General features: G+C 42.3%; 1 protein-coding gene across 2 annotated transcripts in view; it reads right to left on the minus strand.

Moving 5' to 3' along the window:
• The window catches only part of LOC126184718 (uncharacterized), a 189,142-nt gene that overhangs the window by 130,137 nt on the left and 32,458 nt on the right, over positions 1 to 26,547 (minus strand). For both annotated transcript variants that reach the window (XM_049927254.1, XM_049927245.1), the window contains exon 3: positions 25,941 to 26,021. In XM_049927254.1, the coding sequence (XP_049783211.1) occupies positions 25,941 to 26,021 (81 nt within the window). The remainder of the gene's footprint in view (positions 1 to 25,940; positions 26,022 to 26,547) is intronic.

Raw genomic sequence — 26,547 nt, forward strand, 5'->3', positions numbered from 1 at the left:
CCTCAAAAGCCAGGATGAATGCAACAGTATCAACGTGACTGTCCTTAGGATCTCTTTGGACTTGCCAGGTGAAATGAACACCTTGCTGTGCGAGATTAGTCTAGAGTTCCTTGTAAGGTTGAAGGTGGAGGTCCTTGTGGAATATAGTGCGCTTGATCATATTTAAGGACTGGTGATGGACAATGCATACTGGGATGTCTCTTAAGTTATCACAAGCACAAGGGGTAGCTAATTGACTGGCAGAAGAGGTTTAAATCAGTAGGGAACCAGATATCATCTTACTAAATAAGTCAACTTCACCAAACTTACCTTCAATATGTGTTACCAAAAAAAGCAGTTTGATAGCAGCAGAAGTCTCCCCGCCTGTCCTGGGTCAAACCAAGTCCGGGGAAAGGGTTTTGCCCCAAGCCGGCGGGCCTGTGCTTCCTCCAAGGGGTGGAAGGCCGAGGAAACGAAACTAGGAGCAGAGAGAAAATTGTTCCTGTCTGAAGAGACAGCTGTGGGAGAGCAACCAGAAATAAGGAGCTTAGCACGTTTCATGTGCACAGTGCCCACACTGGTACCACCCACGCTGATCAGGGACTCACCCGTTGGGTGCCATCCAGCCGCAGCAAGGCCCACCTGGTACAGCGGTCAATGCCTTGAGTTCCAATTTCCCAAAAAGACAAGCAACCTCTCTTAGGCATACATGAGGCATTGACAGTTCAGTTGCTCAGATAGCAGAAGTGTGATCCCTGTGCTGTCAGGGGGCTCAGTCAGATTGGTACATAACAGTCCATCTACATGGGCTTCCTATGTGTGCTGGCGACCCAGCAAGGGGTGGGGCAGGTAGGAGGGGGGGGGGGGGGGGGTTACATTTTTTTTTTTTTTTTTTTTTTTTTTTTTTTTTTTTTTTTTTTTTTTTTTTGTGGTTTTAGGGCGCAAAACTGCTAAGGTCATTAGCGCCCAGCCCGTGACTTAAGACAGGAAAAAACCGAATTTTAAAACCAGCAGCAATGGGAACAAAGTCAGAAAATTTGAGAAACTAAAAATAGAAGAATGCTTAAAAATCCACTACAGAAAGGGGGTGATTGTCCCCAAAAAAAGGTTCAAATGACTGACGCCATTTCACTGTCACTAATAAACTGGAGAACGCGGTCGGCGGAGCGCGTGTCATCTGCTAAAATCGACGATAGATCAGGCGATAGCTGTAGACGGGAGCGTAACGGATTAAAATAGGGGCATTCAATTAAAAGGTGTCTTACCGTCCACAGCTGAGAGCAGTGGGGACAGAGTGGGGGAGGATCGCCGCTTAAAAGATGTCGATGGCTAAAACGACAGTGCCCTATCCGGAGTCTAGCTAAAATTACCTCCTCCCGACGACGCGTTCGGGAGGAAGAGGTCCAAGCGCAAGGAAGGGCTTTCACTTCCCGCAATTTATTACAGGGAAGTGCCGACCAATGCGCATGCCATAAATGAGCAACTTGGCGACATAAACCGCTCCGTAGATCGGTGAAGGGAAGCGACCGAATAGCTGGCCGAGGAAGAGAGACTGCGGCCTTGGCCGCTATATCAGCCGCCTCATTCCCACAGATACCAGCGTGTCCCGGGAGCCAGAGGAACGCCACCGAGACGCCCCTCAGGTGGAGCAAGCGCAGACAGTCCTGAATCCGGTGGACCAGAGGGTGCACAGGGTAAAGAGCTTGGAGACTGAGGAGAGAGCTGAGAGAATCTGAGCAGATTACGTACTGTATCCGCTGATGGCGGCGGATGTAGTGGACAGCCTGGAGAACAGCGTAAAGCTCCGCAGTATAAACCGAACACTGGTCGGGAAGCCGAAATTGATTTGGGGTGTCGCCAACAATATAAGCACTCCCTACACCTAACGATGTTTTCGAGCCGTCGGTGTAAATAAATGTGGCCTCCGTCATTGCTGCACATAGAGCAGAAAATGCCCGACGATAAACAAGTGTAGGGGTACCATCCTTGGGAAATTGACAAAGGTCACGGAGCAGGCAGATCCGGGGACGGAGCCAAGGAGGTGCTGTACCGCAAGTTGTCCAGAAGGTTTTAGGAAAGCGGAAGGAATGAGAATGGAGCAGTTGACGGAAGCGGACTCCCGGGGGTAGTAGGGAAGAGGAGCGGCCTGCATACCCTACATCAAAGGAGGCGTCGAAAAAAAGGTCATGGGCTGGATTAGTAGGCATGGAAGACAGATGGCTAGCATAACGACTCAGGAGTACTGCCCGCCGATTGGACAGCGGAGGTTCAGCAGTCTCAGCATAAAGGCTTTCCACAGGGCTAGTGTAAAAAGCTCCAGACACTAAACGTAATCCACGGTGGTGGATAGAGTCGACACGCCGAAGAATAGACGGCCGAGCAGAGGAGTAGACTATGCTTCCGTAATCCAATTTCGAGCGCACTAAGGCGCGATAGAGGCGGAGAAGGACCACTCGGTCCGCTCCCCAGGAGGTACCATTCAGGACACGGAGGGTGTTAAGCGATCGCAGACAGCGAGCCGAAAGATAGGAAACGTGGGAGGACCAGCTTAGTTTTCTGTCAAACATAAGACCCAAGAATTTAGCGACGTCTGAAAACGGTAGGTTGACAGGACCTAGATGTAAGGAGGGCGGAAGAAACTCCTTACGTCGCCAAAAATTGACACAAACGGTCTTACTGGGTGAGAAACGGAAGCCAGTTTCGATGCTCCACGAGTGGAGGCGATCGAGACATCCTTGAAGACGTCGTTCAAGAAGGCTGGTCCGTTGAGAGCTGTAGTAGATCGCAAAATCGTCCACAAAGAGGGAGCCCGAGACATCAGGAGGGAGACAATCCATAATTGGATTTATGGCGATGGCAAATAGTACAACACTCAGCACAGATCCCTGGGGTACCCCGTTTTCTTGGGAGAAAGTACGGGAGAGAGTAGTGTTCACCCGCACCCTAAAAGTGCGCTCTGCCATAAATTCGCGAAGAAAAAGGGGCAGCCGGCCTCGAAAGCCCCAAGAGAACAGTGTGCGGAGGATGCCTGTCCTCCAACAGGTATCGTATGCTCTCTCCAGATCAAAAAATATTGCTACCGTTTGGCGTTTCCGGAGAAAATTGTTCATGATATAAGTGGAGAGAGCAACAAGATGGTCAACGGCAGAACGATGCTTCCGAAATCCGCATTGGGCTGGTGTTAAAAGACTGCGGGATTCCAGCCACCAAGCTAAACGGTAATTCACCATACGCTCCAAAACCTTACAGACACTACTCGTGAGAGAAATGGGGCGATAGCTAGAGGGGAGATGTTTGTCCTTTCCAGGTTTCGGAACGGGAACGACAATAGCTTCCCGCCACCGTTTGGGAAAGGTACTGTCGGTCCAAATTCGATTATAAAGGCGAAGGAGGTAACGCAGACTAGGGGTTGATAAATGCAGCAACATTTGGACATGGATACCATCCGGTCCTGGGGCGGAGGAGCGAGAAGAAGAGAGGGCATGTTGGAGTTCCCGCATGGAGAAAACAGTATTGTAGCTTTCGTGATTTTGAGAGGAGAAACCAAGATGTCGCACTTCTGCTGCACGTTTCTTCGGGAGAAACGCTGGCGGGTAATTGGAAGAGCTCGAAATCTCAGCAAAGTGCTGACCCAACGAGTTAGAAATTGCGACGGGGTCCACTATGGTATCATGCGCGACAGTGAGCCCAGAGACTGGGGAGAAACTAAGCGCGCCTGAGAAGCGTCGAAGCCGACTCCAAACTTCCGAGGAGGGAGTGAAGGTGTTAAATGAGCTAATAAAGAATTTCCAGCTTGCCTTCTTGCTATCGCGGATGACGCGACGGCATCGCGCACGGAGCTGCTTATAGCGGATACAGTTGGCCAAAGTAGGATGGTGACGGAGATTGCGTAGAGCACGTCGCCGCTCACGTATTGCGTCACGGCATGCCTCGTTCCACCAAGGAACTGGGGGGCGCCGGGGCAATTCGGAGGTGCGTGGTATTGAACGTTCCGCAGCTGTAAGGATAACGTCGGTAATGTGTGTGACCTCATCGTCGACGCTGGGAAAGCGACGGTCATCGAATGTCGCGAGAGACGAAAAAAGTGTCCAATCGGCTTGGGCAAACTTCCAGCGTCGCGGGCGCATATATGGCAGTGGAGGCTGCAGTCTGAGGACACATGGAAAGTGGTCACTCGAGTGTGTATCATCAAGGGCGAACCATTCGAAGCGCCGAGCTAGCGGAACAGTACCGACCGCAAGGTCCAAATGAGATAAAGTTGTCGTGGAGGCAGACAAAAATGTGGGGACCCCAGTGTTGAGGCAAACTAGATCCGCTTGGTGGAAGACGTCTAGCAATATGGAGCCACGTGGACAAGGATGTGGAGATCCCCAAAGCGGGTGGTGGGCATTGAAGTCCCCAACCAGCAAATAGGGGGGTGGAAGCTGACCAAGAAGATGAAGGAGATCAGCTCGTGCCATTGGGGTGGACGATGGAATGTATACAGTACAAAGAGAGAACGTGTATCCGCAAAGGGAAAGACGGACGGCGACAGCTTGGAAGGAAGTGTTTAAGGGGATTGGGTGATAATGGAGAGTATCATGGAGAAGAATCATGAGTCCTCCATGGGCTGGAGAGCCTTCAACAGAGGGGAGATCATATCGGACGGACTGAAAGTGAGGGAGAACAAAGCGGTCATTGGGACGCAGCTTTGTTTCCTGAAGACAGAAGATGACCGGCGAGTAGGAGCGTAAGAGGACCGACAATTCATCCCGATTGGCTCGAATGCCGCGGATATTCCAGTGGATAATGGACATGGGGTGAAAGGAAAATGGAGGAATGTGACCAAAGTTGCTGTCAACTCAGAGACTGCTCGGAGCTAGCAACCGACAGCATGGAATGGCATTCAGCCGAAGGCAGAAGATCCTGATCCATAGGTTGGTCAGGAGCAGTCCCTGCCACCAGCGATCGGCCGGTTGACCGGCCACCAGCAGTGCGCCTCGGCGACACAGAAGATGGCCGAGGGCGATTTCCACCAGGTGGTGCTGTAGAGGGGGCACGCCTTGGCGGAGAAGGAGAGGAACTGGGTTTCTTTGTAGCCTTCTTGGAAGAATGTGGTTTAGATGAAGAAGGAACCGATGGTTGTGAAGTTGCGGTACGTAAAAACTCTTCACGAGTATGCTCTTTTTTCGAAGACTTGGCGTCCGACTTTTGGGCTCGAGATGTAGCAGAACTCGACGAAGGGTGAGCCACAGAGTGGGCAGGCGAAAGTGGTGAGGTTGAACGAGCGATCTTTGCGCTGGCCGATCTGACGACCGTGGTACTAAAGGTGAGGTCGCAAGTCTGCGTGGCCGCCTCCTTTGTTGGCCGAGGAGAAGCAAGGACAGTGCTGTATTTTCCTGTCTGAGGCACGGTGGGCTTGCGACTGGCGAATAATTTTCGAGCAGCAAAGGTCGACACCTTTTCCTTCACCCTTATTTCCTGGATGAGCTTCTCGTCCTTAAAAACGGGGCAATCTCGAGAGGAAGCAGCGTGGTCACCCATACAGTTGATGCAGCGAGAGGATGGAGGTGGACAAGCACCCTCATGGGCATCCTTGCCACACGTAACACATTTGGCTGGATTGGAACAGGACTGGCTGGTGTGATTGAACCGCTGACATCAATAGCAACGCGTAGGGTTTGGGACGTAAGGGCGAACGGAAATTATCTCATAGCCTGCTTTGATTTGCGATGGGAGTTGAACTGTGTCAAATGTCAAGAAGACAGTGCGGGTTGGAATGATGTTCGTGTCAACCCGTTTCATTACTCTATGAACTGCCGTTACGCCCTGGTCAGACAGATAGTGCTGAATTTCTTCGTCAGACAATCCATCGAGGGAGCGTGTATAAATGACTCCACGCGAGGAATTTAAGGTACGGTGCGGTTCCACCCAGACAGGGAAGGTGTGGAGCAGAGAAGTACGCAGCAATTTTTGTGCCTGGAGGGCACTGTGTGTTTCTAACAACAGGGTGCCATTCCGTAATCTGGAACAAGACTTTACAGGACCTGCAATTGCGTCGACACCTTTCTGAATAATGAAAGGGTTGACCGTGGAGAAGTCGTGACCTTCATCAGTCCGAGAAACAACAAGGAACTGTGGCAACGATGGAAGAATCGTCTGTGGCTGAGACTCAGTATACTTACGTTTGTGAGCAGACTTAGTGGAAGGTGAGGAAACCATTGCGGAAGAATCCCCCATGATTACCGGCGTCTCCGATGGCGCGCTCCTCCCTTGTGGGGGCCCTCTCTGAGGGCACTCCCGCCTTAGGTGATTGTTCACACCTCAGGTCACACCTCCCGACAAACGGACGGAGGGACCAATCGGCATTTTCGGAAGGTATCAGCTCGGGTAATCACCCCTCCCTGGGCCTGGCCGTTACCAGGGGGTACGTACGTGTCCTACCTGTCTACCCGGGGCGGGGAATTACGCGTTACCCCGTCACCGGCTACGCACGAAGGGCGTGGGTCGGCCTTCAGACACGCACAGGGAGGAAGAAAGAGAAAGGGAAAGGAAGGGAGAGAGGTCTCAAACGCCGCAGCGGAGAAAAGGGAAACAGAAGAGGTAAGGAAAAGAGAAGGACAAAGGAAGGAAGAAGACAAAAGCAAGGAAGGCGAAGAATGCAGTACATTTACGAGCGTCCGTCTCCGGACGTAGGCACAAACCATACTCCCAGATGGGGAGAAAGGGAAGGAAAGAGCCAGAGGTGAGGGGAGGAGGGGCGAAGATAGGGATGGGGAAGGATGCGGAAAGGGAAGGTATGCAGCCCGGAAAGGAAGGAAGGCCACATTAGCTCGGGGTCCCGTGCTCGCTACACACGTATCCACAAAAGAGTTGTGGACCCCCTGGGGGGTGGGGGGGTTACAGCATGGAAGGAAGGGGGGTTTGAGGGGGCAGAGGAACCCATGCTGGAGATGACAGGGAGGGAGTTCTTCCCCAAATGGCTCACACTACCGAAACAGAATTCAGAAAGCAAAGTCGAACCCCGAGACCAGGGGAAAAAAATAAATAAATAAAAAAGGTGAATGGAAACACGAGACACAAAAACAAAAAAGGAATAGCTAAACCGAGGGAATGGCTGGGTTGCCATAAAAGTAAACACTGAGGGAGAAAGGGAGGAGCTAGGATGGGAAGAAGTGGATATGGGGAAGCATGCACACCACACATGTACCCACAAAAAAAAGCTGTGGGCCACCTACCATGAGAGGGGGGGGGGGGAGGGGGGGGTAGTGTTGGGAATGGTTGACAGGAACTACTGCAGCAGTGATAGAGGCAATGCTGGACTGTTTACTATTCTCTGCCTTCAGAGGTGTTGGGAGCTCTGCAATGCTGGCAACTGACTTCTCGAAAGGGGGGTAGACTCCAAAATAACTGCAGCTGTAAAAAAGGTATTTACAAATGCAGGTACTAGTGCTGACACTTGCAACCTCTGTGTAGAAGCATAGAAATGAAGTGAAAGATGTGGATATGTATGGCCACATGGCTTTATAGAGTTTGGCCTCACCATATGGGATAAGCCTTGTTGTTTTCAGCTCTTGTATCTTACATTCTTCAAGGAAGATACTGCAGTCCCTACTCTAGACAGGATGATCCTCAGAGTGACTGGCACATTTCGGAGGAGATGGTAAACTGACTCCTTCTTCAGCAGCCTTACCACATTTGTCACAAATGGCTTCTCACTTACAACTGAAAGTATTATGCCCAAGATGCTGGTATGTAAAATAGTGCACTTTGTTGGGAGCATATGGCAACACACTTAGGCAAAGGAAACCTGCCTTGACTTGCTGTGGAGGCCTTGTGCTGTTGAAAGTAAGTATAAAAAGAGTCTGATTTGATCAGATAGCCATCCACCCATTTCATTATATTTTGCACAGAGCCTTTCTAGGACCACTCAGCTTTCATTTCCTTTTTGGGAACATCTACCAGATCTCTGCATGACACAACACCTTTGCTGTGGTTCAAAGTGTTGTATAGCTCATTTGTGATTGCATACTGTCCGAGGCATTTAGCTGTAGATTCATTTGTTGGGAACTAGAAGTTTCTACCAATAGTATCCCATTGCACAACCATCTGAAAGATTTCAAAGTGCCAGCAATGCCTTCTAAATCCTTCTGAACACAAAAAGAGAAAACCTTTTCAAAGATCCTCTCTGTCATTTTAACTATTAAAAACACATTCTGACTGGCAGCTTTCATACAACTGAGGTTCAGCAGTCTCCCCAGAGATTGCCCGCTAATGACTGTTAACCCTCAACAGTCAAGCATCTCATCAGCGGGCAGCACAGCTTGAAACGGAGGCTTTTTGTTTGGAGGCTTTTACAATCCTCGTGAACCTGACAGTCTAGCTAAGATCATCATTGCCTGTGGCACACAATGTTCCACTGCCAGGCTCTTTGTTTGTGTCTGAAGCTTGTCCAGAGCTTATGGTGATGCAGGACTGACAGTGCTTACCAGTCCCCAGCTCAGGAACCGTGAGGTTGCTAAGCCCGTAACCAGCAAACGAATGCTGAGCCCCTGAGGGCACTCTAACATCATTGTAAGCACTTGAACGGCACTGTTTCACAAGAAGTTCAATTATACACTGGACTAATAGCAATTCTGCAAATTCTTAGTAATACTCAAGAAAACAAATTGTGAATCCAGCAGTACAGAGAGCTGACTTGTTCACATTACTTTTGAGACAGTCAAGTGTGAATTCCAATTAGTGTGCATTTCCACCTCATGGAGAAAACCTGAAAAAGATCATGGATAATGTCTTCACAAACTGACGAAGTGACATACTATAAATGTCACAAAATTTATTGACAATAAAACAGAGAAAAGAGCAATACTGTTTGTTTGAAAATGTTAAAAGTTGGTTAAGGTACAACTTTTTAATATTTGGATGGAAGGATACAATGTCAAAGATCGAGATTACATTATCTACTTAAAAAAAAAAAAAAAAAAAAAAAAAAAATGATGATCCCACAGTACATATTCTATTAACAGGTTGCATAATTGTGTTATTAGGCAGAACTTTCTACAATACTATGAAGAATATAAAGAAATGCTAAATCTACAAAAACTTCATTGTTTTTGTTGCACGATACTTGAAGGTTAATGAAAACACCATCAAAAAAGTTATTCCATGTGGGGTATTCAATTTTTGAAGGAGCCAAATTACACGAAGTAACATGCAGAACTGCAAAACAATTTTGCAGAGAGAGCACATTAGGGGTTCCTATGAAAAAATGAAGCACCATATTTCAAAAATTTTGATATGACATGGATCTACTTATTACATGGTGAACAAATAGTGACAAAGTGAGAAAGATGAACAAATTTGCTAACAAATGTTTTGTGTTCACGGTGTCTTGCAGACTTTGTGCAGTTGATAAACATTTTTATTTGTATATAAAGACAAGGCTGCTCACTTATAACAGTAAATATTATAACATTTTGCTCTATTAGAGAAAACAAGCACACTAACTAAAAGGAACCTTGGAAAGAAAGGAGTACACAGAGGGAGTGGGATAATAAATTTGTTTGCCAAAGTTGGTTAGTCTAATTCTACTCTGGGGATATGAACATCAGTTACACTCAGCTCATAATATGGAGACTGAGGTGTGGGTTGTGAATGATATTTTCAATAAATATCCAAATTAATACACAGAAAGTGTGATACAAGACACAAGGCCATAAATATATAAAAATACATTTATGATTTATGAGATATGACAAAAATATCATGCACAATACTCATAAAAGTCAAGACAGAACTTTCACTCTTGTAAACAACGAAAAAAATATAAATACAATTCACATGTAAACTCTGCATCCTCTTCTATAGTTCACTAAGGAGTTTTCTATTCTGGTACAAAAGTCTGTATTTTTGTAGTTAATACAGACACAAGGCAGGAACCTTGCCAGTAGTAGCAAATGGGAGGCATATCTTTCTTACCACTTAAAATCATGGTAAATTATTTTAATATTTTAATTTTGGTAGCAAATTTTTGATACTTCTGTATTTAACAATGTACCACACAACTCAAATTCTGAATGAATTTTTCACTCTGCAACAGAGTGTGTGCTGATATGAAACTCCTTGGCAGATTATAACTAGGTGCTTGACTGAGACTCGAACTCGGGATCTTTGTTTTTTGTGGGCAAGTACTCTACCAACTGAGCTACCCAAGCAAGACTCATGACCCGTCCATACAGCTTTACTTTCACCAGAACCTCATCTCCTACCTTCAAACTTCACAGTTCTCCTGTGAAACATGTGGGACTAGTATTCCCAGAAGAAAGGATATTACAAAGATATGGCTTAGCCACAGCCTGGGGGATGTTTCCAAATGTTCCTGGAAACAGCCTCCAGGCTGTGGCTAAGCCACATCCTACAATATCTTTTCTTCCAGGAGTGCTAGTCCCGCAAGTTTTGCAGGAGAACTTTGGTGAAGTTTGGAAGGTAGGAGGTGGGATATTGGTGGAAGTAAAGCTGTGATGACTGATTGTTAGTCATCCTTGGATAGCTCAGTTCGTAGAGCATTCACCAGCAAAAGGCAAATGTCCTGAGTTCGAGGCTTGGTCCGGCATACCATTTCAATCTACCAGGAAGTTTCAACTCAAATCCTACATTACACAGATAAATATTTTAATTCATTAATACACAATGATGATCTACAGCATCATCACCACGTGCTTAATACTGTGTTTGTCCACCTTAGGAATGCAATATGGTCATTTGTGTGGCATAGCTTCAACAAAGTGCTCGGTAGGTGGTTAGTGGGTGCAGTTCTGACGCCTGATAGTGCCCCAGATGTGTTCCATCAAGTTCATATCAGGTGAATCTGGTGGTCAAGACATCTATATGTGTTCACTATTATGCTCCTCAAAACATGGTAGCACGGTTTTGGCTATATGACATGGACAGTTATCCCACTGGAAGATACTAATGCCTTCGGGAAGACATCAAGCACGGAGGGATGTAAGTGTTTTGTAAGATGTCATGTTGCCTTCAATTAATAGCACATGTCACAAGGTAGAATACTACATTGCTGCCCCTGCCGGCTCACACCAATGTGTTAGTGCTTTGTATTACTTGTTGCTTCTTCAATTCACAAATTCAATGGCAGTGGAGACAACAAGTAACTAGCCTTAGACCTTGCGTGATGGTCTCATAGCATTCCATGAGTGCTGCCTAATACTGTTTGCTTCACATAGAGAGAATGGATTACCTTTCTATCCCTGCAGTTGATACAACACTGTCTAAGAATGGAAAACATTTTATTTCATTCCACATGATTAAAAGCCATCTACAAATGTCATGTATGTTCCTTGGGTTTCCGTCACCACTGACTATAATCAGCTTCACTGCAAAAATTACTTCTCAATTGCCACTGCTTGTAATATGACCTAACTGGTTCTTCCCTAATCTACTACTAATTTTTTCTTCATTTTTTTTTTAAATAAAATACTTTCATGATCATTCTTGATGCACACAATACTAGACTGGTTATGAGGTAACCAACATGATTATTTAAACATGTCAGATGCATATTGTGTGAACAGAGTGGAGTAGATTTATGACTGCAGTACAAGGCATGGGGATGAGAATGCAAGATGCAGCCCTTTATATGAAGTAAACAATAGTCAGATAATTTGAGGAAATCAGTCCATGCAGGATAGTGCAGGGTTCCAGCATGTTCCAAAACTCTGTGTGCAAAAATGCGATTTTTCAGGTGGTCATACCTCAGGTTCTATTGATCGTAGAGATAGAGGTCAAGTGTTCTGGACAACCCAATCATTTGTATACTTGTCAGAAGAATGGGTATATTGTAGCTATTTTTGTAAGCCCTTGTCACCAGTTTAGTAAAGGCCTCATTGCTACTGGTGTGGAGGCCAAGTTGCCACTGTTGTTACAGTAGGCCAAGTGTGCGATTTTGTGAAACAGCTTCTGGTGCAGTATATCGCTAAGACAATTTCTCCCTGTCACTATTACACAGGTATGACCCAGGGGCAGGTAACAGGATAGGAGAATGAAGAATCTAGAACACTCCAACAAATTAGTAACAAAGTCACACAATTCAGCTAAAAAGGTTTACTTATATTTGTGACTTGTCAAATAATGAAGTCTGGACTACTGCATTGATATAACACAAAAAAGGCCCTCAATGGCTACGTGCAAATAATCATAGTAAACTTCACAGCACATAGCAAAATGAATTTACAAAAATGTCTGCTCAGTTTTAAGAGATCACTAAATGATGTTCCCTGTTTAAGTAAGGCCTGGACGATGATCTATAACCAAGTGGGTGGAGAGCTGCTCTTCTATCTGCCAAATAGTCTTCTCCGTTATCGTCCAGTCATTGGCACATTGTACTCAGCTGGCAACAGGCCGTGGCAAAGTCGATATCTTCATCTGAAGCGCCACCCATGGCGAATGTGGAACTCGCGCAAGTGGCACATCTCTATGGCACTGAAACAAGCTTGTATCTTTGTGCCTGTGGCACTTTTGCCATGGCTGTGTCTTGTTCAGACGACACAGCATCTACCCTACAGTACAGGGCAAAATTTACACATTAACACTTCCTCCAGCCCAGATAAATTGAGCAAATTGGTTGGTTCCTTAGCATTAGTTGTGATCTATAGTGGAGTTTATGCAGCATATAAATGCATATTTGTTCATTGGTGGTTCCTGAGGAGGGTGGATGGAGGACATGATTTTTGGCTACCAAAAGTACCAATCATCGGGATGACCACTTCTATAATTTCTACTCGTGGCAAATCGTTGAAATTTTTAGCATATGTTCTTTAGATGATATTCTTGGGAAAATTCAAAGCTTTTTTCGATATCATGATCTGTTACTGAGATCCAGTGATTCAAATTTACCGCACTATCGCAGAAAATGTCAAAACCTGTTTGCACCTTGGGCCACAATTACCTGAATATCAGCATAGCAAATGGCTCAAATTTCATTCAAAAACACCGTTTTCCCATTTTCTAAAATCGGTATCTGTGATCAAAATACACCCAAAAAAACCATGATTTTTGGATACGAAAAGTACCAATTGTGTGGATGGCCATTTCCATCATTTCTATTCTTGGCAAATTGTTCAAATTTTTACCATATGTTCTTAAGATAATGTTCATGAGGAACCTTGAAACTTTTTTCGATATCATAATCCATTACCAAGATTCTGAGGTAAAAAGTTACCATACTCACGCACGTATCGCAATATCCAGTGTGAGGCATGAATGTAGTATTAACTGATGTAGTGAATACGTGGAAAGGGTTCTAAGGTCATTGCAAGGATCTGTGGTCTCCAAACTACGTTTTAAGTCAGCATTTTTTCACCAATATAACTTTATGACCAGAAATCTCTGTATAATGGGCACTTTACACCTATACAAGTATGCCCACAACGGTACTGTAGTGACATTAAATGGGCTAAAAACAATCTTAACATCCCTGAAAAGAACTTTCAATGTAAAACAGAAAAGATTGCAAATTCAGTAATGTGTTTCTAACAACGTTTTTACTCTTTTAAGATACAAATCATAAGGTGGGTGATTTCAGTGAAACGTGATCAATGAGTAAAGTATCTAGAAAAAACGTAAAGCAAACAATTTTGTGTTAACCTTATATTATGTGTATATTATGAAAAGGATAGATTGCTACTCACCATATAGCAGAGATGTTGAAGAAGGCATTCTGGCTGAAAGCTTACGCGTTTGTAGTCTTTTTGTCTTGCCTGCCTGTAACTCAACATCTCCACTATTTGGTGAGTAGCAGTCAATCCTTTTCATATTATTGTTGTTACTGCAGCTTGTATTTTCCATTGTTTGTTATATTATGTGTACTCATCTGTTGCCTATATGTACAAAATTAAATAAATGTATGAAAGTATATAAATAAACTGCAAAAACTTTACTAACCTACATAACTATTAATATATAAGCACCAAACCCTGATCTAGCAGGGAAAGGAAGAGATCCAGCAGAAAAATGCTCCTGTAGGAGCACAAAAATGGTGATTATGTTCCTTTTAAAACACTCTTAACTCTTACAGAAAAGAGAGGAACCAGCTGCCTCAATCCTCATTCCATTTTCCTCAGCAAAAACATTTTTGCATGCAAACACGTTCACACTTTATTGTGGTGAAAGACAGTAGCAGAGAATGTGAGACAATGGAAGAGGGAAGAGACAGTGCCAGTGGAGAGAGGAGAGAGGGAGGGAGGGAGGGAGAGAGAGGGGGACAGAAGTGAGGAGGGGAGGGAGAGGGGAAGGGGGGGAGAGAGAGAATAGCAGTGAGAGCAAAGGAAATGGAAAAAAAGAAGGAAAAATACAATTGAGTGGAGACCATACATAGGTTTAGCGGTGAGGGGACGGGGGGATGAGGGGGGGTAGGGAGTGATGATGTTTGGACCCTCCCAGACCAGCAAACTCTGACACCTAGTTTTTGGGCTATTGGGGTATGATGGGGACAGTGGCAGCGAGAAAGAAAGACGAAAGGAGACAATGTTAGTGAGGGAGGAGGCAGATGCTGTGAAACATACTGTAAATCAAAGACAGAAAAAGGAGACAGCAGGAGAGACACATTACGCACACAGTGCCAGTGAGAGAGAGATGCTGAGTAAGAAGGTGTAAATACAAAGAGAGGGCGAGTAAGAGGATTTTGAATGTATTAAATGAGCACAAATATGTTCGCACATCCAAATTTCTGGTGAGGAAGGCAGAATGAGGATTTAGGCAGCTGGTTCTCCACTTTTCTGTCTGTCTTTTAAAGAGGAACATATTCGCATTTTTGGGCTTTGATAGGAGCATTTTACCTCTGGTAGTAGTAATATGCATGATTAAAATGGGGAGCACAAGAATATCTTCAAAAGAGGAATTAACATAAGACAGAATTTTTCTTCTATGGAGAATAGAGAATATTGGACCTTACGTAGGGACTTGGTGATCAAAATAAATATATGTGTGTGTGTGTGTGTAACAGATAGAGATAGATAGATAGATAGAGAGAGAGAGAGAGAGAGAGAGAGAGAGAGAGAGCAGGGGGCCCGTAAAAGAAATAGATTTGAGTCTGACAGTTCAACTGCTCTGAACTGTACTATGAAAGTGCACGAAAAATCCAGTTATGATAATATTACAAGGTGTAAAACTTTGCTCCCACCATTTGAAGACAGGTGGCGACAACGGTAAGTAGCGGGCGAAAGAAACAGATCACAGACTTCAGGCAGTTAGCTTGGACCTCTGTCAACATAACTTCATTCAAACATCAGTCAATTTATGTCTGCATCATAAAGTTGTTCTTGATTGAAAATGTCAGTTTACGAACCTATTCTCATCATTTGTGAGAGGTGTTACTGTTTTGTTTCAATATGAAGAAAACAGCGGCTGAGTCTCATCGAATGTTCTCAAATATGTATGGAAGCTTCAAGAATGGTGATTTTAACGTTGTAGACCGGCATAGTGGTGGAAGAGACAATGTTTTCAAAGATCTAGGATTGAAGACATTGCTGAGTGAAGACTTGCGTCAAACTCAAGAAGAACTGGCACAATTAGTGGGAATGACACGGGAAGCCATTTCAAAATGTCTCAAGGCTATGGGCATGATTTAGAAAGAAAAAACTTGGACCCCGTGTGAGCTGAAACAAAGAGATGTTGAACAGTGTTTGTGTGTTAGTGAAAAGTTGCTTCAGAGGCTAAAACGGAAGGGATTTCTGTATCACTGTGAACGGGGACAAAAAATGGGTTCATTACGATAACCCTAAATGCAAAAAATCATAGGGATATCCCGGCCATGCTTCCACATCGACAGCCAAACCGAATATTCACGGTTCCAAGATCATGCTCTGCATTTGGTGGGACCAACTCGGCGTTTTGTACTATGAGGTGTTAAAACCAAGTGAAACAATCACAGGTGCTCATTATCGAACACAATTAATGCGTTTTAGCAGAGCATTAACAGACACATGGCAACAATACAGGGAAAGGCGCGATAAAGTGATTTTGCAGCACGACAATGCTTGACCGCATGTTCAAAAGAGGTCAAAACGTACTTGGAAACGTTAAAACGGGAAGTCCTACCCTACCCACTGTATTCTCCAGACATTGCTCCCTCTGACTATCACTTGTTTAGATCAATGGCGCATGGCCTGGATGACCACCACTTCTGATCTCATGAAGAAGTCACAAATTAGATCGATTCATGGATCGCTTCAAAACGTGAACAATTTTTTCTATGTGGGATTCGTACACTGCCAAAAAGATGGGAGAAAGTAGTGGCCAGTGATGGAAAATACTTTGAATGATACATGTAAAACTAATTTGTTTCATTAAAGCCTCAAATGGTGGGGAAAAATGGTGGAAGCAAAGTTGTACACCTTGTAATTTTTCTGTTATTTAGTCCTTTAATTACCTTCATGTAACTGACAAAATGTGGAGACAATCTGACATTAGAAATTCTCGTTACTCCAGTGAGACCCAGAACTTCTAAAGAAGGTTATAACAGAGGTGACAAAAGATGGGTATATGTGTATGATGTCAAAACTAAGGCCCAATTGTCCCAATGAAAACTGTCTCAAGAACCAAGACTGAAAAAAAAAAATTGAATAGTTCGATCACACATGAAGGTTCTTCTAACTGCTTTCTTCGATTACAATGCATGTATGTTGAGTGATAAAAATATGCACAGATGATATGAAGATGTCAGAAGTCTTGTCCATATGGGAAATGAAACCTAATTAGTATAATGTCCAAAATTCTGTATAAAGGAGTGTGGAAAGTGAATACAGAGGCACGGAGGAAATCTGCAGGTTGTTTGTTTAAGAAAACAGCCACTTAAAAAAGTTAATCTTAGGATTTTATTAAATTTGTCAATGTGTCTACGACACCTGGGGTTAAGACTGGTGCTTGGGGGTAGGATTGTTGCAGGGATTAGTCATGTGGAGCATTGAAGTAATGGGAAAATAGTAGATATATGAAGATGTTTGCATTTATATATTATTTATTTTTTATTGTTACCTGAATAAGCCTTGCTTAAAAGCAGTGCATACCAGACACATGATGATTCAGGGATGGGCTGATATACAGTGAAGCCCCGCTTTTACACTTTCCAAGGACTTCAAATAAAATGGTGTAAAATTTGGGAAAAACCATTTTAAATTGTAAAAGTTATGTATAGGATACCCCCTTGTGTTTTTGTACTTTATTTATGAGATATGTACATAACAGGATCAAAATAATTGTCAGGGACTCGTTTATTATCTAATAAAAACCGCTGTTGTAACTGGAACTGATAACTATCTGGGAGGTAGAAACGTCCTACTCAATTTCATGCATCGTAATCAATGTTTCTGGAAAACATGCAGCTGCCATTCATTATTTAAATAATGAAACACTGCATTAGTTATGTATTTTTTCATGATTAGCACGATGCGTTTCGAATATTTTTTTTTCGTTGTCAGGTACAAATATCTACATAAGTATTTTATGTATCTAAAAAGAAAGATGATGAGACTTACCGAACAAAAGTGCTGGCAGGTCGATAGACACACAAACATACACACAAAATTCTAGCTTTCACAACCAACGGTTGCCTCGTCAGGAAAGAGGGAAGGAGAGGTGGTGTGGTATTTTCATACGTGTTGTTCTGCAACCCTTGCACTGTAGTCATCTATTTGAAGTTATCAGGTACTGTTGGCCCTCAGTTACATAGAAAACCACACTCACACAAGTCTTCACTCACATTGTTTGTTTGTGTAGCAGCACAAAAAACACACACATAAATACTCTGCACTTGACAATGAGGATAGATTCTTTGATAAGTTTTGCTCAGCATAGGTCTATAGTTTTGCGCATCTGCCCGACGACCCTTCTTGAAGACTGGGACTACCTGTGCTCTTTTCCAAACATTTGGAACCTTCCGTTCCTCTAGAGACTTGCGGTACACGACTGTTAGAAGGGGGGCAAGTTCTTTCGCCCCCCTTCTAACAGCCATGTACCGCAAGTCTCTAGAGGAACGGAAGGTTCCAAATGATTGGAAAAGAGCACAGGCAGTCCCAGTCTTCAAGAAGGGTCGTCGGGCAGATGCGCAAAACTATAGACCTATGCTGAGCGAAACTTATCAGAGAATCTATCCTCATTGTCAAGTGCAGAGTATTTATGTGTGTGTTTTTTGTGCTGCTATACAAGCAAACAATGTGAGCAATTGGCACTGTTTATCCAAAAACATTTGACCAATGCTAAGTGAGTGAAGGTATCAACCAGCACTACAAATGGCCAAACGACGAAACACGCTAAATATGGTTTGACAAAGGTGTCACGACGATCACAACAATCATGAAACTGTGCATGTGCAGTGGAGACAGTTTGGAAATTGTTGTGATGGGTCACGATATCTTTATTTGAACAAACCTAGTTTCTCTCATCGGCCACCATGTCGGATAGAACTTGGCAGTGGCAGGAGATACTCCACAAATTTTTCTAACTTTTACACATTTATCAGTTCAAATCTGCTGAGTAGAGCACCCTTGTGTCACGAAACTTAACCATGTAATGTTTGTAACCAACGTCACACCAGTGTCATTTTATGTCAGTTTTTTCTCCACAGACATTTTTTCTTAAAGCACAAATTGTGGGAAAATTATGAATATGTTGACACAAAATCGGGTGTGAATTACCATTGTGGACTTAGGAAATTGGACAGAAGTGATAAAAAATGTCATAAATGGTGGGAAAACGTTAATACCAGGAACATTAAAGTGAGGTTATACTGCATCTTGATCACCGTTGGGTCATGGGTCTACCTACCTGAGCTATCACTGATTTGGGAAGCTTGTCATGTTGTCAGATGGTTTGGCAGGCAGTAGAAACACAACAGTACTGCCTGTGAGCACGAGTAGGTGGAAGACAATCTGCAGAGAACTAAAGCAAGAACTGACAGTCTCGACCTGCAGTGACCACTGGCAACGTAGAGTTGCTGCAAAATTAGTGTTGGTGCGATGTGAGAGAAGTGTTCAAAAGGGGCAAGTGAACTAGTGATTATATTAGACATAATTGAATGACTTGATCTGAATAGAATTGTTTATAAGTGTGTTATTTATGTTATGTCATATAACTGATTCATGCAGTGGCGTTATGTTCTAATAATTATCTGTTATTTCCAGTAATACAAGTGAGGTAGTGTTTGGTGCTACTTCATGTAGCCATTACAAAGGTAATTTCTCCACAAAGTGGGTATATGCAAGATTACAAGTGGTTATATTATGACTGATTTGATGGCTATGGTATTGTCATCTGCCGTGGAACTCAGGTGGGTGCGGCAAACAGGGGTAGGGGTGGAACCGTATGTCTAAAACGGAGTTAGCCACAAACATATAAAGACATTAAAACTTCCGTGTGGGCAATTTGAACTGACTGTACAGATATTCAGTTTCCTATGTTTGTTCAATAATATACGTACATATTAATAATCTTAGAGAAATTTGAATAATATAATGTGAAACAGGCAAGAAAGAATAAACTAGTCAATGAATTAAGGATTACTGCATTTGCAGTGAATTAAGGAGTAGTTTTGCAGGTACACAAAATACAGTTTTGTTTTAACAACCAAACATGTTTCACCATAGTTGTGGCATCCTCAGTGTGTCTTTTTTTATTTTTCTGAAATACATAAATAAGATTATGTTTAGATTAGTAAATATGTTGCATTATGTACTTGTATGTATTAAAAAAATAAAAGACTGAGGATTCTACAATTGTGGTGCAACATGTTTGGATGTTAAAGCAAAACAGTGTTCTGTGTACTTGCAGAAAGGTGGACCCATCCTTAATTCATTATTTTTCTGTACACATGGGAACTGAGCCTAAAATTCCAATACGAAAATAAAGCAGTTGTTTTGACAAGCAATTGCTATTCTAGTTTCTGCAATGTGTTTAATAGAAATAACAGTGACAAAAAATATAATAGTATATGATAATAATAATAGTGTATAGAATTGTCTAATGTATTCAGTTCAAATACTTGAAAATTACAAAAAATTGTTGTAAACAGAAACCAGATGGCAGTTGTTAGAGTCGAGGGACATGAAAGGGAAGCAGTGGTTGGAAAGGGAGTGAGACAGGGTTGTACCCTCTCACCAATGTAGTTCAATCTGTGTACTGAGCAAGCAGTAAAGGAAACAAAAGAAAAATTCGGAGTAGGTATTAAAATCCAAGGAGAAGAAATAAAATCTTTGAGGTTCGCTGATGACATTGTAATTCTGTCAGAGACAGCAAAGGACGTGGAAGAGCAGTTGAACGGAATGGACAGTGTCTTGAAAAGAGGGTGTAAGATGAACATCAAGAAAAGCAAAATGAGGATAATTCAACTAAGGTCTTTCAATGCTCTATCAAACTCTGCACGCAGTATCATATCTCCCATTTCATCTTCATCTACATGTTGTTGTTGTGGTCTTCAGTCCTGAGACTGGTTTGCTGCAGCTCTCCATGCCACTCTATCCTGTGCAAGCTTCTTCAACTCCCAGTACCTACTGCGGCCTACATCCTTCTGAATCTGCTGAGTGTATTCATCTCTTGGTCTCCCTCTACAATTTTTACCCTCCACGCTGCCCTCCAATACTAAATTGGTGATCCCTTGATGCATGTCCTACCAACGGATCCCTTCTTCTAGTCAAGTTGTGCCATAAACTCCTCTTCTCCCCAATCCTATTCAGTACCTCCTCATTAGTTATGTGATCTACCCATCTAATCTTTAGCATCCTTCTGTAGCACCACATTTCGAAAGCTTCTATTCTCTTCTTGTCCAAACTATTCATCGTCCATGTTTCACTTCCATACATGGCTACACTCCATACAAATACTTTCAGAAACGACTTCCTGACACTTAAATCTATGCTCGAAGTTAACAAATTTCTCTTCTACAGAAACGCTTTCCTTGGCATTGCCAGTCTACATTTTATATCCTCTCTACTTCGACCATCATCAGTTATTTTGCTCCCCAAATAGCAAAACTCCTTTACTACTTTAAGTGTCTCATTTCCTAATCTAATTCCCTCAGCATCACCTGACTTAATTCGACTACATTCCATTATCCTCATTTTGCTTTTCTTGATGTTCATCTTACACCCTCTTTTCAAGACACTGTCCACTCCGTTCAACTGCTCTTCCAAGTCCTTTGCTGTCTCTGACAGAATTACAATGTCATCAGCGAACCTCAAAGATTTTATTTCTTCTCCTTGGATTTTAATACCTACTCCGAATTTTTCTTTTGTTTCCTTTACTGCTTGCTCAGTACACAGATTGAACAACATTGGTGAGAGGGTACAACCCTGTCTCACTCCCTTCCCAACCACTGCTTCCCTTTCATGTCCCTCGACTCTAACAACTGCCATCTGGTTTCTGTACAAATTGTAAATAGCCTTTTGCTCCCTGCATTTTACCCCTGCCACCTTCAGAATTTGAAAGAGAGTATTGCAGTCACATTGTCAAAAGCTTTCTCTAAGTCTACAAATGCTGGAAACGTAGGTTTGCCTTTTCTTAATCTAGCTTCTAAAATAAGTCGTAGGGTCAGTATTGCCTCACATGTTCCTATATTTCTACGGAATCCAAACCGAGCTTCCCCGAGGTCGGCTTCTACCAGTTTTTCCATTCGTCTGTAAAGAATTCGCATTAGTATTTTGCAGCCGTGACTTATTAAACTGATAGTTCGGTAAATTTCATATCTGTCAACGCCTGCTTTCTTTGGGATTGGAATTATTATATTCTTCTCGAAGTCTGAGGGTATTTTGCCTGTCTCATACATTTTGCTCACCAGATGGTAGAGTTTTGTCAGGACTGGCTCTCCCAAGGCTGTCAGTAGTTCTAATGGAATGTTGTCTACTCCCAAGGCCTTGTTTCAACTAAGGTCTTTCAATGCTCTATCAAACTCTGCACGCAGTATCATATCTCCCATTTCATCTTCATCTACATCCTCTTCCATTTCTATAACATTACCCTCAAGTACATCGCCCTTGTATAGACCCTCTATATACTCCTTCCACCTTTCTGCTTTCCCTTCTTTGCTTAGAACTGGGTTTCCATCTGAGCTCTTGATATTCATACAAGTGGTTCTCTTTTCTCCAAAGGTCTCTGTAATTTTCCTGTAGGCAGTATCTATCTTACCCCTAGTGAGATAAGCCTCTACATCCTTACATTTGTCCTCTAGCCATCCCTGCTTAGCCATTTTGCACTTCCTGTTGATCTCATTTTTGAGACGTTTATATTCCTTTTTGCCTGCTTCATTTACTGCATTTTTATATTTTCTCCTTTCGTCAATTAAATTCAATATTTCTTCTGTCACCCAAGGATTTCTACTAGCCCTCGTCTTTTTACCTACTTGATCCTCTGCTGCCTTCACTACTTCATCCCTCAAAGCTACCCACTCTTCTTCTACTGTATTTTTTTCCCCCATTCTTGTCAATTGTTCCCTTATGCTCTCCCTGAAACTCTGTACAACCTCTGGTTTAGTCAGATTATCCAGTTCCCATCTCCTTAAATTCCCACTTTTTTGCAGTTTCTTCAGTTTTAATCTACAGTTCATAACAATAGATTGTGGTCAGAGTCCACATCTGCCCCTGGAAATGTCTTACAATTTAAAACCTGGTTCCTAAATCTCTGTCTTACCATTATATAATCTATCTGAAACCTGTCACTATCTCCAGGCTTCTTCCACGTATACAACCTTCTTTTATGATTCTTGAACCAAGTGTTAGCTATGATTAAGTTGTGCTCTGTGCAAAATTCCACCAGGCGGCTTCCTCTTTCATTTCTTACCTCCAATCCATATTCACCTACTACGTTTTCTTCTCTTCCTTTTCCTACTATCGAATTCCAGTCACCCATGACTATTAAATTTTTGTCTCCCTTCACTATCTGAATAATATCCCACAACAGCCTGTGGATGCATGTGCTTGAGGCACGCAAGCCTCCCCAACAATGGCAAGGTCTATGGTTCATGGGGGGGATGATCACTATATGGATATTAATTTGAATAGAGTAGTGTGTCATGTAATAAAACTCGGGACAGAACATGCAAGGCAGAGACGGGTGGGAGCTGTGCAGGTAAGGTGGGCTACAACAGCCTGTGGGATGCATGTGCTTGAGTTCTATGGTAGGAATATTACTGTTACTGTAGCCTGTAGTATTATTTGGAAGTTAAGTCTTTGGTGTGGCAGTTTGCAATCTGAGACTTTGAAGTGTTGACTTTGTGCAACTTGCAGAACTGTTTACTTGCCTTCAGCTGCTCTGCTAGAATTATTTCAGATTCTGTTTCACCGTTGTGTATAGTATTTGTAACCATCACTCATATCAAAGTTGTCTTTTGTGAATAAAGCAACAGTATAATTCAAACGTGTGCTAAACATACATTAATACCCCACGGACCATAGCCTTAAATTCCTATTTTATTACTTACTCATGTCTTATATATCAGTGTCTGACTGATATCTTAGGCCACCTTAATAATCATTATTCGGTTATGAGAGGGCATAATGCAATGGTGTGCAACAAAACCCCCGTACAGATGAGCCATTTAACAGGTTGTGCACTTGACCTCTGTTGGAATGGTAGCTGTAGAGTTACAATTTTTACATGTCCTCATGTGCTGCAGAATGAAACCATCTTCCCCTGAATTTCTAAGCATAGTAGAAAGACGTCAATACTCTAGACTTGTCTCATTGCTGAGTGAATGTACAGTATAACTTAGCACGTACTCATGAAGTTGGAGCAGACAAGAAATTTTGCCGCCCGAGAATTTCTTACAACCCCAGTCACGTGTATAACTAAGCATCCATACCAGGTGAGTTGGAGCAGCGTTTAAAATTCTAGACTCGTGTTTGTGACATGCTGAAGTCAAATTTAGGTTTTCAGTATCCCTAAACTGCCAACGGCTTTGCCACAGTGATAATGTCAGTTCCTGTCAGATCACCGAAAATAAGTGCTGTCAATTTTGGCTAGCACTTGGCTGGGTAACCGTCTGGGTCAGCCGAGCACTGTTGGCAAGCAGGGTGCACTCAGCCCTTCGAGATCAATTGAGGAGCTACTTGACTGAGAAGTACTGACTCCAGTCATGAAAGCTGACAACGCCTGGGGGAAGAGAGCGTGTGTGTGTGTGTGTGTGTGTGTGTGTGTGTGTGTGTGTGTGTGTGTGTGTGTGTGTGAGAGAGAGAGAGAGAGAGAGAGAGAGAGAGAGAGAGAGGGGGGGGGGGGGAAGGAAAGGAGGGGGGGGGGGGAGGGAGAGAGAGTATCCCTAAACCTCTTCAAGCAAATGCCAATATTATTCCTTTCAATAAGACAAATTTGCTAATCCGTCCCAGTCCCTTTCAGCTATTGTTCCATCTTCAAATGAAAACAGGATTAATGAAATACAAAGTACTACAAAAAAACCATGAACTCAGTTTGTAACAAAATCTAGAGGATAAATCCATGGAATAGCCAAAACAGCTTAAGGGAATTCCAAATGTCATGATATAATTGAGTCGTGCCTGAAGGTAACTAATTTGGTCTGAAGAACAGCTCTTCAGTTGACTTTGCGATATATCACAATGTACTACTATGGAAATAATGAAGAATTTAAAACTACACAGTGTATTACTTTTTTAATAAGCTGTCATCAAAATGTATGAACTGTTTTAAAGACAGCCATAATGATATGAAACTAAATGCAAACCTGTTTACACAATAATATCTTCCGGGGCTAAAGAAGACTGCTGAAGATCAGATGGGTACAAAATTGTGTATGTTGTGAGTTCACAATCTCAAATTTTTTTCTTTAAAAGACTTCAGTTTCGCCACTGACTGTACATTTATTCAAAATTCCTATTGCAATTTCGACGTTGTGGCCATTTTCAAGTAGGTAACAAATGTTGCAAGCATAGCAGTAGCCATCGGCAAAAGCAATAAAAAATGATATGAGCCCCTAGTGATCATGTCAGCCTTAGTTGTAAAACGATGGTGTATGTGACTAAGGCTGACATGAGCACTAAGAGGCTCATATCATTTGTATTGCTTTTACTAATGACTACTCCTGTGCTTGCACCACCTGTTACCCATTTGAAAATGGCCACAATGTCGAAATTGCAATAGTGAATTTTTAATAAACGTACAGTCAGTGGTGAAAATGAAGTCTTTAAGAAAATTAGATTAGAATATCAAATGAGATAATGAAATGGAGAAAAAAATGAAATTTATGGTACAACTTGACTAGGACAGATTCTGAGGAATCAAGGAATCGTCAGTTTGGTAATGGAAGAGAGTATGGCGATAAAAATTATAAAGGGATACCTAGGCTTGAATACAATAAGTATTTTTAAATGGATATATGTTGCAGCAGTTACGCAGAGCTGAAGAGGCCTGCACAGGATATACTAGCACAATGAGCTGCATCAAACTAGTCTTGGACGACAACAAAAGACATTCAAAAAAGAAGTGAATGTCTGAGATAATAAAAATAATAATAAATACAATAAATGTCAGCTTCTGGAAGAAAATATCACTGACTAATAATACGAAGTCCTCTACAGAGCTAAACACTGGATGAAGCAGGGGTTGAGGCAACATTATATTAATGTTAAAAGAAACTTGACTGAAAAACAGAAAATGGACAGAATATTTTTAGGGTGCATATAGGAACGTATCAGCCGTGGTCACTCTGATAATTGTACCAACAATGATCACTTTGAGAAAATTCTGTCTTTTAACCACGAAGATACTGCAAAACCATAAGACGCCTCAATCACCACCATTCGAGTGTGACAAACATCCATTACAACTGAGTCATCATTTTATCATTGTGATATCAAACTGAGAAAATTTAAAGAGCATCTTTTCACTTTTCTTGGCAGTACTGATTTTTTGGTCAGTTGTTCACGGGATAAACTGTCATAACTTCTGCTATAACCATTTGATGGCAGTTTTCTTACCTCATATTTTTTGGCCATGATGCAATACCTTTAAGTACTTCCAATGGATCCACATTTGAACAGTCAGGATTTTTTCCAAGCCTGCATAAAAAAAAGAAAACAAAATTCATTGTAAGAAACAGTTAACACATTCAAAAAACTAAAATGAGTTAGCTTAAAGACTGTGTGGATCATTATTAAATTTTGGTTTGTATCTTATGACATGGATCCAATCACATTATTTAATGAGTAGAACAAAATCATTAAAAAGAACCTTCAGGCCATTTTACCATGTCAAGAACAGCATTAACGAACAGAAGCAGGTTTGACAAATTTTCTGACTGCCATACTAACAACTATAATTAATGCCAACTGCTCAAGTCATTATTAAATTATCTGTATACATGCATGTGCAAAACTGTCATCTATATGCTAAATGTTTTTGTAAATTAATATCTTCATTAACAGAAAGAATCCTACTAACAAAAAAGTAGCTGTTTTTCCAGTTAAACTGATTCTGTGTGGTAAAATCTTCCATATTTTTGGATGCATATACAGTTGAAAAGTAAAACTGCAAAAACATATGCCGAATGATCTTAAATAATTAAGTACAGTAACTTCTGCACTT

Source organism: Schistocerca cancellata, chromosome 1 (assembly GCF_023864275.1).
Source record: "Schistocerca cancellata isolate TAMUIC-IGC-003103 chromosome 1, iqSchCanc2.1, whole genome shotgun sequence".
Lineage (NCBI taxonomy): Eukaryota > Metazoa > Arthropoda > Insecta > Orthoptera > Acrididae > Schistocerca > Schistocerca cancellata.